Genomic DNA, 15,103 nt, shown 5'->3' on the forward strand with positions numbered 1-15,103 from the left:
CAATTGGTATCAGACGCAAGAACATTGTTACTGTGAGTAGCTAAAGGCAAATAGAGTGTCCCTCAAAAAAAGCAGTTGAGAGCACAATTCCTTTGTCAGCTTTCAAATGGCAAAATATGGGGGAGTAGATTGCAAAGTATTCCAGGAAAAACGATCAATATCTGTCACTTGAATGTCTCCAAACCTGGACTGGAAATGGAAAATTACTTTCTTATTATCTTACAAGCGTTCAGACCCATAGGTTGAGAACATAGTCAAGTATACCAGGAAAATAAAAATAGCTTTACAGGAAAAAGTCCAAAGTCCATCTGACAGCAGATGCTTAGAGAAAGAGTATAAAAAAAAGGGCAAGTGGGGAGTGACAAATCCCTGCTATGTCCTTCCTGTGAGTCTCAAGCAGAAGGGTTAAATCTTCAGCTTTTCTCCTAGTAGAAACAAATGTGCATAGGGACTTATCTGGAGCTGATCATTCGTTTTTCTGACCATGCTTATGACTACTAAGAATATTATTCTTAGATTACTTTCTCCACAAATTTTTCAACATAATACATAGTTTTCCCCTATCTTATCAGGAAGGACCCAATCAGAACGAGCTACTGTAACTCATTAAGGCTGACATCTTGTGGTTGCTTTTTGTATGCCGCCGCCTGCTCGAGTTTCTTAGAAAACACTGATTTTTCTCCCTGGCTTCAATAGCTATTGTACATCTTCTCTGTGTCACTGATTGTGTGTTAGCCACACGACTCTGAAAATTATTCATTAACCCCAACAGGGAGCTATGAAAAGAAGTAATGCTGGCATCAAAATTTGCTGGTTTTTTCTTTCTTTTTTTTTTTTTTTTTAAAAGAGCTTTATGGTTTGAATTGTTAATGTACAAAAGCATTTTTACCACTACAGTCCCAGCCCTCTTTAACATGTCTCTGTTTACACACTCTTATTTATCAGTTTAAATATTTTTAAAACTGTTAATAATCTTACCCTAGAACAGTAAACAAAGGCACTGGCTGGAGTAACAAGGATCTATAGTTTAGTTTGAAAATCCCTCTAATGATATTTTGTCTTTCGTGAGTTAAAAGCTACCAGTGTCCAGTAGCATGCGTGTAGCAAGGCCTGCCTCTGCATCTGTTTAGTCAAGATAGTTGCTGGGAGCACTGCTGTGTTCCCAAAGGCTTCATCATGTATTTTATTGTGGTGCAAGCATAAAAGACACGCCTTCAATGTCTGCAAAATAGGATCCATTTCAGAGCATGAAATACTGTTATTGCCAGTTCAAAGAGTGTAGCAATCGCTACATCTCAGGGGTGGTGTTATATGAGGCTACATCTTCATATTCTGATTTTAGAGATAGAATTGCCTTTCTTAGCAATTTGCAACTTGCAATATGTTGATATAAAGCTGGAAAGTAGTTTGTATGTTTATCTGAAACTTTTTGATCTTCTATTGGTACTTTATTAGCTTGTTCACAAGCATCAACAACTTCTTCATCCATACTTTACAGGAGGTTTGGGATACCAAGGGGAGTCTACCCACATAGCATCACCAGCAAGTAGCAGAGAAACAGCAGATCGATTATCTCCAGTTATTACTGTGTTAAGTAATGAGAGATCAACCCAGTATTTTCTCATGTGTATATAATTTATTCATTCATTTATTTGCTTAAGAGAAGAGTTACTTTGAAATTTTCTGAGTGACAGAATATTCCGTTGTCTCCCAACTGCTAAAATTAACCCAGTTTTAATACACTTCCAAGGAGGAAATCAGTTGATCTGGAAGAAATTAATAGATTTTGCTTGTCCTTCAAAACAGAATCAATTCTAGAATAACAGCAAATAGTGTCAGCCTGAATGCAATTTTGACAGTTAATGAGGACTTGAAACAGGGGTAGATAATGACAATCTCAGTATATTGTAAACTCTAAATTTGCAGCAAATGCAACAAAATCATTAGTTCCACTGTTCAGTTAATACATTTAGATGGTTCAGGATATAATGTAGTATTTCAGCATTGTTCACCTTGCAGGTTTCCTTACTGTGATCTCTGCTTGAGTATAGAGATAAGGAATTACAGGACTTCAAGTCATGATTACTATTGCAGAACTGCAAATATGCATGTTCTAGAAACATGAGAGAACATGCAGAAATTGCCATAATTATCTGGAGGGAAAACCCTCACATCTGTACTGAGCTGCAGCTGAACAGAGTAAAGTTGCAAACACAACTAACCGAAGAAGTGGTAGGGAAAACGTAAAAGCCAGCAGGAATATTACAGGAACAGCATCCCAAAGTTAGACAGACAAGGACAGAATGATTATCAACTTCTTTTTGCCCAAGCAGATGTTGAAATAGTTGGCTCTTCGCTGGTTGCACCGAGGCTAATACCAAGAGGAGCATAATGATTAGCAGAACAAAGGCTTGTGTCTATGTCTTACACTCCTTTAGTATTTTCTGCTCAAAAATGCTTTGTGCAGAAGACGGGTTTTACTAGAAAAAGAGCGATGCTGTTTTTTAAATATGAGACACAGTTGTACGCTTTTCAAGCTCCAGTAAAGATATGCCAAAGTTAAGGGCTATGACATTATGAACATAGTTTAAAGTATCTTCACTGTCATCCTTGAGCACTGTGGATTTGTTCTGAGGCACAGCAAAACTTCCTTTTGAAAAATTAGTACAACAGAAATGTAGCAGAAATTAACAGAACTGACAGTTTCTTCAGAGCAGAAGCATGGCCATATTAGACAAAGAGAGAGTTAAAAAATATATCTTCAAGACGGGATGCTTTGTTACTGACGAATTTCAGCAACTCAGCTTTAAGGAAATGTAGGTAGGTGTCAAGTAGTGCTAATTGCTCCACAGAGAATAGAAATGGATGCTGCACAAACTGTAACTGATGGTCCTTTAGTTTAGAAATGTTGAGAGTGAGTGTAAATCATGTGGGCCATTAAAACACACAATAATGTTTTTAACCTTATGTTGAGTTCTAATTAGAATTACAAGAAATTTTAAAAGAAGATCTGTAGCTCTTTTGCAGCCCTGTCATAAGTCTCAGAAAGAGAAACCAGGATTTTGTATAGTTCATCTAGCAAAGCAGGAAAGAAATAGAAGGAAAATTCAATAATTCAACCATGCAGATAAAGTCAGAAAAAGTGATGGGGAGTGTCTCTGATGTCCGACCTACAGCTACTTACCTGTCAGTTGGCAGAATCAAAGCAACTGCAGTGCTTTCATAGCCTTTTCTCAGTGAATTTCCCCCCTTGATGAAATCTCTTCATAGTAAAATGAGAAGAAACCCAGTCAAAGTATACACAATTTGTACTTTTCTTGAACATGGTTTTCAGTATTACCTAAGGAACTATGTTTGTCCAGTAAAAGAAGATATTAAAATGGCTTTAAGAAATCTCATTAAGGGATTATAAAACCAGCATCTTTTAACATACAATAATATTCCTCAAAAATAAGAGAAGACATAGAAATAACATCTTATTTTGTGAGATTTCTTATTCTTACTACTGCTACTACTACTACATGTCTCGGTTTCATCTGGGACAGAGTTAATTTTCTTCTTAGTAGCTGGGGCAGTGCTGTGTTTTAGATTTGGTGTGAGAACAATGCTGACAGCACACTGATGGTTTTAGTTATTGCTGGGTGATGTTTATACTAAGTCTTTTCAGTTTCTCAGGCCCTGACAGTGAGAGGGCTGGAGGGGCACGGGGAATTGGGAGGGGACACAGCCAGGACAGCTGACCTGAACTAACCACAGGGATATTCCACACCATATGACGTCATGCTGAGTATATACAAGCTGGGGGAAGAAGAAGAAAGCAGGGGAGGACATTCACATTATGTCATTTGTCTTCCCAAGTACCCGTTACGTGTGATGGAGCCCGGCTTTCCTGGCAGTGGCTGAGCACCTGCCTGCCCATGGGAAGCAGTGAATGAATTCCTTGCTTTGCTTTGCTTTGCTTGTGTGCGCAGCTTTTGATTTACCTATTACACTGTTCTTTATCTCAATCACGATTTTTCTCGCATTTACTCTTCCGATCCTCTCCCCCATCCCACTGCGGGGGGAGTGAGTGAGCAGCTGCATGGGGCTTGGTTGCCAGCTGGGGTTAAACCACAACCCTACAACCTCTGTTAGTATTGCTTTGGCACCTATATCACAAATAATGAGGCTCAGAAGTAAAATCGGAACACAGCCAAGCTCACATATCATTTGACAGTAGAAATAAATGTGGACATAATCCATACTATTATTATTGTCTTATAAATCCCATTGACAACAAAGTGAGGTTGCATTGATTGTTTTTAAGATGGATATGCAAATGGAACAATTGATTTCCAGTCCAGATAACAGATAAAAGTGAAATAGCTTAATGTTACATTTTCTCTACCCTCAATACTATTGATAGCAAGGTTAAAGATGGATTTTGGAATGCAAAAATAATCTGGATTCATGTATATATGTATAAAAAACAAGGATTCATGTATATATGTATAAAGCCTATCTATCCAATGTTAAACAGCTAATATATCCTGAAAAGGTTACTGTCTCAGTGTAGTAGCATTTTACATGGTCAGAGGTACTAAAAATACAGCTGTATGAATTAGTGTATAGGACAGACACGCAGCTGCAGTAGTAGTGCAAGTCACAGAGATATATATAGATCCTCTATCATTGTTTCCACTGCGATTATGCACAGTTCTCTCTTTGGAGTGGCTTGATCTGGTTTCCTCAGTCCCTAAGAGCATATATCCAACAAAAAGAGCTGTCCTCTCAAGAGCAGGTAGAAAGCAACATGCACTCGTTCTCTGTATGTTATATGTTCTTTGGTGGTAACATAGGAAAGAGGAAGGCAGCTGAAGTAGCTCTCTATGAATTAAGTTGATCTCTACTATAATTCTGCAAAGGTCCTCTGTTACATAGCCACATCTTCAGCACAGGCAAGTTCCTGCATAGAAGATGAAGGCAGTTTCCAACAGTCTGTTGGCGTGTCCAGAAGAAGCTGGCTCAGCCTGCAAGGAGCATGTGGCTATTGGGAAAAAAACCTCCAAGCCACACTCCGAAGATGTGCTGACTCCTAAGACTGCAATGTAGCGGAGAAGAAAATCTCTGCTGGCAACACAGCTTCCAGGAAGAACTCAAATTGCACTTGTGAGTCTACTGCTAGGGAAGGGAATCAAGACTAATGGAATTGCAAGGGAAACACATTGGATCATGCCTGCCTATCTGGAGCATCCCATAAAAATATGCTCTGTTAGATTTTTAATTCATTTGTTGATGAAACATAAGCTACCACATTATCAGCTCCTCCAGTATGAGTGGCAGACAAAATAAAAGGAAATATACTTTTTTACCTATTTGTAAATATTTAATGATACTTTTCCTTTTTGAAGAGATTTGATCTTTTCTTCAAGTAGTCCTGTCTGATAGTTTGCCAGTAACTGAATAGAGCCTGCTGAAGTGAATATGAACTTTAGTAGAATCTCTTTTTATGGTAAAAGGAGACAACAGCACATAGCTGAAATGCGCTTTCCCATACATTGAATTAATTCCTACATTTTGGCATCCAGTGATGCTAAAAAGGTCAAATTTAGGACCGGATGCTTGAGCTCAGCACTGTCTTCCAGAGAAGACTCTTTGTGAAGACCTATCAATGTAATGATAGAAAAAATGCAACAAAACCAGATCCAAAGTTCACTTAAGTCTTTATGCCACAAATTTCTCTGGGGATTTAAAAATACAACTATCAATATCCATTTCTCTCTTTCTTCTATGCTGTAGGCTAACAAGTTTAAAATTCTTACAATTTTGTATGTCTGTGTGAAGAATGTACAGAGGAAAAATAGAGTGAAAGAGCTGAAGGTTTTAATGTTTACTTGGTACTGCATTCTCTTTCTGACAACAATCTGCATTCCTCCAGATCCTGAAATAATTTTTGTCTCCAAAGAAGATTTTGCTCATAGCAAAATAAATGCCACAAGGTCCACAATTTTAATTGTTTTGAAAAGAAACACAGTCTATCTCTGGTCTCCCCTGAGAATGTTCACAGCAATGAACTTCCTGTAAAGCCCAGGGACAGTGTTTCTCTTGCAGGACTGATAATTGACTTGCTTTCATTCATCACAAGAGACAGATCTGACCAACTGCTCTTAGGCGGTTGAACATGACATTTTTAGATACGTGAGTGCAATGGATAGATGTATTGGTGTCTGCTTATTTCAGTATTGAAGAGAACTCTGCTGACTGCACTCAATGAGCAAATGACTTAAAAGCTGCAAGTGGGAAGCTGGGAATCTTAGTCTTTCCTTGGGATGACGTATTTTCCCTTGACACCATGGAAGTGAATAAATTTTGAAAGTATTATTGATGACTTCTCTCATGGTGTAACTAATTTTAGACGATTTTACTACTGTCAGCTAATTTTAGTCATGTAAAAGTTTTCAGTTTGAGACCTAGTCTTACTGCAGGTGTCTTACAGACACTTCAGAAGGTGTTTCATCCCTGTGTGATACTAATTTCTAAACTAGAATTAATTACCATCTGGAGTTGCTTAGTTCTCCATGGCAGTCAATATAGGCATGGACAGTTGCAATACCACTGGAAAAGCACGCTGCTCAAATCAGAATTTCCCAGAACATACTACCAGCTCATATGGTTGAGCTGAGATTTTTTTTAACGATGAAGTCTGCTACAGTCTACTAAAAAAAAAAGACCCTTAGCCATTTATGCAGCCCTCAAACCAGCTGTGTGGATCTGGAATTTAAGTCAGCCTCTGAAAGTGATACTGAAATTTGTGACCACTGATACTGACCATTGGGATCGTGTTACCACTATCTGGTTTGCCTCTGGGCTTCCACTGGATTTTCCTTCCTTGAATTTTTGTACAGTCATCAACCAAAAGAGTTGTTAGACTTCAGGAAATGCTTTTCACTGTAGACTTCTTCCTGCTACATTGGAAAGAATAAGGCTTCAAAGCCTCAAATGCCCATCAATTTATCCTATCTGTTTGGGAATATCTTGGCAGGTAGAACGAGTTTGCGCAAAACCCCCTGAAATAGGGTCAAAAAATGCAGGCGCAAAATTAGTCAAGGGGCTTGGCTGATGATTCTCCCTTATGAGTCAGGGGAAAAGGTCTTGGTTTTCCTGCCCTGATAAAACCCAAGCTGTTTGGCTGGATAGCAGAGCTCATGATATAGGTAATGGAAGACCCTGTATTTAGGTGAAGGAAGACCTTATATTTAGGGTTGGGAGACTGTGGAGCTTAGTGCTAGGGAAAGGAGTCAAGTAGTATCAAGTATCCTTCTTTCCTTCTTTCCTGAGCAGTTTGTGACAACATGGAAGGTAATAGCTACTGTTTCTATCCATCCTGTGTCCCAAGAAGAACTAAGAAAAATCTTAAAAACATGATAAACTCAAGCAACTGGCTGACGTAAGAGCAATAGCTTATGTTTTTCTTTCTTCAGTGCCCACCTGCTCTCTAGTAGCATTTCTACCCTGCTGAATGCAGATCACAGTGCACACAGTGTTCGACTATAAAGCATTCTCTAAAACAAAATTTACTAAGGATTTTATATCACTGCTGTAACAATCCTTTAACTTTTGAACATGCATCCCTGAATATATTTTGTGTTTAGCACTGAACTGGAAGCTAAATACATAAGAATTTATATATATATATATATAAATAAACAAATTTAACATGCTGCAATTAATTGCATACCCTTAATGCTTTTCTTTTGTTTCAGCCCTTTACTGTGATGTTCTTAAAAGATGTCACCAAATACGTCCTGTGGCACTGGTATACCCTTGAAATATCATTGCACTCAGAGAGTCTCAAAAGGCATTAATTTAGAAAGGACATATATTCTCAGGTTTCCTTACTTTTCTCTTCTTCGATTGTTATGATGGAAAAAGGCAAACAGTAGTTGTTCATGCATGTTGTGGTTCTACCATTAATGTACCCAGAATCGTACACACACAAAAGGAAATGGAGTTCAAGAGGTCACTTAATTCATCCTCTACCCTAGCAAGGCCATTTAGAAATTGGAGTAAGCTCTGATCTTAGCCCCTGAACAACCTTAGTTCTTTGAAACCTGGAATAAAAGGAAAAAGCTCTGGGTATGCTCACAGATTGTCACTGTTTAATAGCACACTAATAGTGTTTGTTTCTATTAGCAGCATCAGCAGCCTTTGGCAAAGCTGAGGGTGAAGTGTTGCCAACTCGCCTACAGAAGACCAAGGAGGGGAGAATTACATTATACTGCTTATTTTAATTAAATAGAAGTTACAAATAATTTTTCTAAGGAACACTTAAGTATGGAGACATTCTGTAGCTGGTCCTTTTTCTTTCTTAATACCAATGAAATAAGAAAGAGAAAAAGACAGCTATAGAATATTTTGGACCAGTAGAGGTAGACTGTGACACGGGATGGATTTCAAAACCATGAATAATGTGATGACACCTCATTATCTGATTGCTTGTTCCATTATCTGCCAGAACACGTAATAAACTCAAATTTGGCTAACATTCTTGTTGTAAGGGCTCCTCTGCTCCATCAAGCATTTGCAGCAAAATAAATCACATTTTTCACATAGTATTTTAAAAAGTATTTAATTTTTATGCTCTAAAAGGTGTGTATAGGACCCATTTTTCATCTTACACCCAAGCCTCCACACTTAGACAAAGTGTCCTGTACAAGTGCTGCCGGTAAATATTGTCCTGGCAACAATATCATGCTGGTCTGGAAAGGAAGGAAGAAAATGTGGCAAGATCCAGGTAGCAGAACCCTGTGAACAAGGGAAGGAGAAAGCATTGTTTTGGTGACACAGGGATAGGCACATTTGCTCTTCTGTGGAGATCAGCAAAGGCATCTGCATGGATTTAAAAATGCCAGGACAGAGCACATGCTGTTCCAGGTAAGAACTGTCATACCACATAAGGCCAGTCTGGCTTCTTGTGTCTGACCATGATGGGTGATGAATACGTCCTCTTACATCTCTTGCATACTTAAGAGTTTACAGAACAAAGTGTGCACAGTGTGATTCTTTACCTGGTTTCCACACCTGGTTGTGGAAGTCTGAAGTTCAGCAACTGCGTCATGTTGCACCTACACCCATCATGCTTAAAATCTGCTGATGACCCAGTGCTCCATGAACTGTTTAATTTGCATTGGAACATATCTTGCACCCTGGCCTCCGGCAACACATTTATTCTAAGCTTGTTGCCTGTTAAGTTCATTTCCTAGTCACCTTCTCCATATTCATAATATTTTAAGATTTTATAAATCTTTATAATGTCCACTTGTATCCACCCTTTTCATATGCAAGAGTCCTAGTCTTGTCTCATTATCTCACAGACAAGCCATTCCACATCATTGACCATTGTTCTTGCTTCTCTTTGTAACTTTTTGGAGGTAATAAAACCTTATTGACCAGATGTGTGCCCATCATATTCAAATTTTTTTTTCTGCTTTTAATTCCTTTTATGTGTTACAGAGCTATAAAACCAACAGCTGTAAATAACTGTAATTTTTCGAGGAATGAAGCTGGGTTAATTAGCATTGATAATATACAGCTGTGGGCTGGCTTCAGAGGCAGAGGGTTGGCTGATGTAGATAAGGTGCAGGTGTGGCTGGTTCTGTGAAGTGGTTGAGAGCCAGTGAAGAGAGAGCAGCTGAGGAAGAAGCAGGGAGAGGAAGAAGCAAGAGAAGAGAGAGTGGGCCTTGGATGAGGAGAAGGCAGCAGAGGGACTGGCATGAAGAGTATGTTGGTATGTGGTGGTAAAAGACCTTGTTGCAGCTTGATAGTTTGGAGAGTGCTGCAACAGTCATTCATAATTAAAACTAAATAATACTCTTCAATCACTAATCAAACAAAAGCTTGAGAAGACAGAAGGACTTTGCAAAGTTCTTGAAAGTTGCTATTTAGGGTATCGGATCAATGGAGACAATGAATTCCAGTGCCAAAGGTCCTCCACTGTGTATGGCCTCTCAGCATTCTCCAGATATTTTAATTGACTGACTTGTAGATGGAATATCTCAACCGCTATCATCGACCATGGGACTTCAGGCTGTCATCTGAGTACCTAGGAGCTTTCTGAAGATCAGGCAGTTTTATTATATGGTTGTGTTTGTTGTTTTTTGGTTTTTTTTTTAAAAAATGATATGTAGGCAGGTTAGCAACTGTTTTCCTCCTCTGAACCTCCCTTTGATTTCTGTTCTTCTTTTTCCCTTGTTAAAGGCTGTCTTAGTATTTAAACACCTACTCTGATTTTTATCTGCTATCTGTAAACTAAGTCTGATACCTAGGAAGCGCAATGTCTTTTCATTTATCATCAGGGTGTGTTAAATTCACCTCTTGTCTGCATAATCAACATCTCAATTACCTTTTAAAAAACACTGAAAAATAAATTTGATACAAGGACTGGAAGCTATCAGATGGTTTCTTAGAGAAGACTGGAGTCTAGCCACCACATGCCTCATAGGTATTAGTTCAAGACAGGATCTTACTGACGCAGGATGCTAATCTTTCTTTTTCTTCTTTTTTGACAGATCAAAAAAGTAAACTTTAAGCAGTCAGCTATTTAAATTTGTTACATGGAACTAGGTATTGCAGTACACCAGGTTATTTCTAGTATCTTACAATATTCCATGAAATGCTAACCAGTAGAATCGTACTTCTAGCAAACCAAGAGTTACTAAAACTGCATTCAAGTAATTAATTTTGCTGAGAAAAGACAGTTGTTGGCTGGTACCTCCTTTATATATTAAAGGTAAAGCTTAATTTTTGTTAAAACGTTAACATTTTCAGAATAGAAAATTTGCACATCACCAATTAACACAGAGTTCTTTTTTACAATGGTGTGGGTATTTGGCACGTTTATTTTTGAACTATGGAATAGTTCTTTTTACATTTTCACAGTATTCCATCACCCTTTGCTATAATATTAAAACTCCTGTATAATTTTATTCTTCAACAATTCCGTATTTTCACTTAAAATTACCCTCCTCACGTGCTGAATATTTTTATCTTACGTATATTGCCTATTATTGGGATTGGGGATTCTCTTTCAAAGACTGTTCAGTAGTATTGTGATATAAGTAATGAATATCTAGTATTTTCCACAGATTTTTAGGAGGGGACTCCAAGGTGGTCATCCAGTCATTTCTTCATCCCAAAGCAACGTCAAAGGATCTACATCACTCCTCTCACATGCTTCTCTTGCAAATTATCGAATCATATGTCTTCTCAGACAAGCTACTCTACTACTGCAATGGCTATCAGGAAATATCTTTCTAGTATCAAAGCTAAGTCTAACCTCCAAACAATTTAAGGACAACTAGGAGCTTCCTGAGACAGATAATACAACTACATTGTTGTATCTTGGGTTTCCATAGCTGGGGGGGGGGCACGCTACAGAGAGGGGCTTCTGTGAGAAGCTCCTAGAAGCTTCCCCTATGTCCGGTGGAGCCAACGTCAGCCGGCTTCAAGATGCACCCGCCACTGGCCAGGGCCGAGCCCAGCAGTGACAGTGGTAGCGCCTCTGGGATGGTGTATTTAAGATGGGGGGTGGGGAACCCTGTGCAAGAGCAACTGCAGCCAGAGAGAGGAGTGTGACTGTGTGAGAGAAACAACTCTGCAGGCACAGAGGTCAGTGAAGAAGCAGAGGGAGAAGGTGTTCCAGGTGCCAGAACAGAGATTCCCCTGCAGCCTGTGGTGAAGACCAAGGTGTGAGGCAGGCTGTCCCCCTGCAGCCCATGGAGGTTAACGCTGGATCAGATTTCCACGTGCAGCCTGTGGAGGACCACACTCCAGAGCAGGTGGATGCCTGAAGGACTTTCTGACCCCAAGGGAAGCCCGTGCTGGAGGAGGTTCCTGGCAGGACCTGTGAATAGAAAGGAGCCCAGGCTGGAGCAGGTTTGCTGGCAAAAGTTGTGAACCTATGGGGGACCCACACTGGAGCAGTTTGTGAAGAACCGCAGCCCATGGGAAAGACTCATAGAGAAATTCATGGAGAACTGTCTCCTGTGGGAGGGACCCCACACTGGAGCAGGGAAAGAGTGTGAGGAGCCCACCCTGAGGAGGAAGGAGTGGCAGAGAAAATGTGTGATGAACTGACTGCAAGTCCCATTCCCCATCCTCCTGTGCTGCCTGGGGGGAGGAGGTAGAGAATTTGGGAATGAAGTTGAATCCAGGAAGAAGAGAGGGGTGGAGGGAAGCTGTTTTTTAAAATTTCATTTTTGTTTTTCATTATCCTACTCTGATTTGGTTGGTAGTAAACCAATTCCCCCCCCCCCCCCCCCCCCCAAGTTGAGTCTGTTTTTCCCAAGACAGTAATTGGTGAGTGATCTCCCTGTCCTTATCTTGACCCAAGAGCCTTTTGTCATATTTTCTGTCCCCTGACCAGCTGAGGACAGGAGTGATGGAGTGGCTTTGGTGGGCACCTGTTGTCTGACCAGGGTCAAACTGTCACAGATGTCTTCTGTGGATGTTCGTTCTATGATCTTTACTAGTGTTACCACGGCAGTTTTCAGCAATCACCAGAGTTTGGCAAGAACTGCAGGACATACGCCCTCTCCTGTGTTTCTCTTCCAGATAGCACAGTTCTAACTCAGTTCCCACTTATATGGAATCCGACCCATATCTCTTGATTGTCCTTGTTGTCCTTTCTGAACCTTTTCCAATTTTTATATCACTTTTCTCTGATTTATGCTTCCAGGTTGGAATCATTGGAACATGTTATGGTATTATCTCACTGAAACGTCTTGCAGAATGAAAGAATGAAACAGTTACACAGGATCAGATTACGACAGACCCTTGTGGACACATAGGTCCTTGCATTTGGAAGCAGATCATTAATTAACAGCTTGTTGGGGTATGATTATTTCACCATTTTTACATTCTCACTGTACAGAATTTTAATGTAACCCATATTTCCTGGGCTTGCCAAGATTACATTAAGTACACCTGAAGCATTAAAGCCATAATACCTGACACAGGGTATTTCTTCGTACTTGACAACATGTATTATCCTGCCAGAGGAAGAAATTAATTGATAGACTCACACTGGCAGTTGTTCCCTTGCACAATGCTATGTGTCTACAGGTTTTGTTCTGGCGATTTCACTGGAATTTAAGTTACACAGACTTGCTGATAAATCCCCTGGTTTTCTTCCCCCCCCCCCCCCCCCCCCCCCCCGGCAGGTACTACACCTGCTTTTTATGAACCCAACCAGTCCTCCAGGAGTCCATTTCAGCTCAGTGTTGACAAGTCTTCGGAGGGAGATCACATGGCACAGCTAGCTTGAGAGCACCCAACTGATATTTCCCTAGGTCGTTCTCAGAGTACAGCAACTTCTCTTTGGATTCAAATGCTTTATCTGCTTGTTGTAGCTGGGAGTGACAATTGAAACAAAAAATCTCAACAGATAACTTATGAACATTTGTTCTTTGCTTCTTGTGTCATACTCTGTGTGTTATTTCTATTATGAAGTCCTGCTTCGGTTTTTTTTTAAGGTTATAGCTCCTAAATCCTCCTTTTCCTGTGTTTACTTTGAAAGTGCTAGTAAAGTCAATCACACTTTTCATCTTTGCTCTGTGTTTCCTACTTCATTTTCAGTCACCCCTCAAGTTTAAAGCTCCCGGAGCTTGACGGGTGAGCCCTCTTCAGGGCAGAGATGGTAGCAGAGCTGCCCTCTCCCGCTCAGGTGCATTTGCCGGGCGCCATTGCCACCTGTAGCTCTGAGGAAACTAAGGCCCCGAGCCACCACTGACAAGATCAGTCAATCGACATGATTTCAAAAGGCATTATTTTCTTCAAAAACTGATACAAGCTGTTAAATAAGATGTTCAAATACCCGTATTCCATAAGTTTTGGAAATTTATCCCTATCTCCCCGTTCCTACCCCTTTTCCTTTGCCCCCAAGGAAAAAAGTCAACTGAGGTAAACGGGCGCGGACTACTGCCAGCGCGCGGCTCCTGCCCGCGGCCCCGCCCACCGCGCCTGCGCGCAGCCGGCCGGCCGCGGAGCATGTGCAGAGGCTCGGGGCTGGCGGCGGCCTGGGCAGCCTCGGCGCCGCCACCGCCGCGATGGGCTGAGGGGAGAGGCGGCGGCAGCGGGGGGTGTTAGCGGCTCCGGGCTGGGCGCCCCGAGGATGGAGAGAGCTATGGAGCAGCTCAACCGGCTGACGAGGTCCCTGCGCCGCGCCCGCACCGTGGAGCTGCCGGACGGTAGGAGAGGGGACGCAGCCGGCGGGGCGGTGGCGCGGCGGTTTGTCCCGGCGCCGCGGCGGCCTCCCCGGCCCGGCCCGGCGGGTGAGCTGAGCCGGAGGCCATTGCGTGCCCCTCCGCCCGCGCCGGGCGAGGAGATTCAGGAGAATGGAAACCGGTCCCTCCATCCGCCTGCGAGGAGCCGTTCTTGTTTGTGGTGGCGATAACCACAGCGGCTGCTTCCCCCGTCCGCTTCCTTCCCCGCTGCCCCCGCCGCCGGGGGACGGCGGTGACTGTCACGGGGCGCGGGTGCCCCAGCTCGCTGCTGCCGCCGGGCCTGGGCGGGCAGGTGGCCTGGGGTGATGAACCCTCGTGTTGTCCCGTGTTAAAGCCTTCGTTAGATGCTTCGTCGATGACGCACTAGTGATGGCAGTTCTTTTGTGTTTTTTTTTTTTTTTTTAATTTGTTTCTTATAGTGCTGAATTTTGTTTGAAAAGGTGTCACTGGCCATAGCCTAATTTTTTTTTTTCTTCTCTAAACTACTACACTTGGGCTAGCCACTCCATATCGGGATGGATTTGAAAATACAGTTTCAGGCTCTTAGGCAAGCAGTTTAGTGTTCCAGCCAGATCCAGCTTTTGGGAGGGCTACCTCTGCAAAAGCTTTTGAGATATGCAGAAGTTTCTGTTCTTGTGAGTCACATGCTGTCGTTGTGCTTTCTTCAGGGTTTATTTTTACAGATGAGTCACTTTGGCTGTCTGCCTGCCAGCTTTCATCTCTGACGGTGGAGAAAAGGGAATAATCTATTTTCTCTGTGTGTTCCCTGTTGGGACTTCCTGGCAGCTGCTTATGGACTTCCCCCAACGCTGAGCTGCTGCACCCTTTCCTTCTTGTCATCT

At 41.6% G+C, this 15,103-nt stretch overlaps 1 protein-coding gene and 1 long non-coding RNA gene across 3 annotated transcripts in view; both read left to right on the forward strand.

Moving 5' to 3' along the window:
• The first annotated feature begins 9,508 nt into the window (after positions 1-9,508).
• Positions 9,509-13,520, forward strand: LOC129736429 (uncharacterized). The gene is made up of 3 exons (XR_008733021.1): positions 9,509-9,766; positions 11,124-11,816; positions 12,716-13,520. It is a non-coding gene; the product is annotated as an uncharacterized LOC129736429 (long non-coding RNA).
• Positions 13,521-14,023: 503 nt separating this feature from the next.
• HACE1 (HECT domain and ankyrin repeat containing E3 ubiquitin protein ligase 1) overlaps positions 14,024-15,103 on the forward strand; it is a 53,915-nt gene continuing 52,835 nt past the window's right edge. For both annotated transcript variants that reach the window (XM_055713675.1, XM_055713676.1), the window contains exon 1: positions 14,024-14,225. In XM_055713675.1, the coding sequence (XP_055569650.1) occupies positions 14,150-14,225 (76 nt within the window). In that variant the 5' untranslated portion in view covers positions 14,024-14,149. The remainder of the gene's footprint in view (positions 14,226-15,103) is intronic.

Source organism: Falco cherrug, chromosome 6, assembly GCF_023634085.1.
Source record: "Falco cherrug isolate bFalChe1 chromosome 6, bFalChe1.pri, whole genome shotgun sequence".
NCBI classification, from domain to species: Eukaryota; Metazoa; Chordata; class Aves; order Falconiformes; family Falconidae; genus Falco; species Falco cherrug.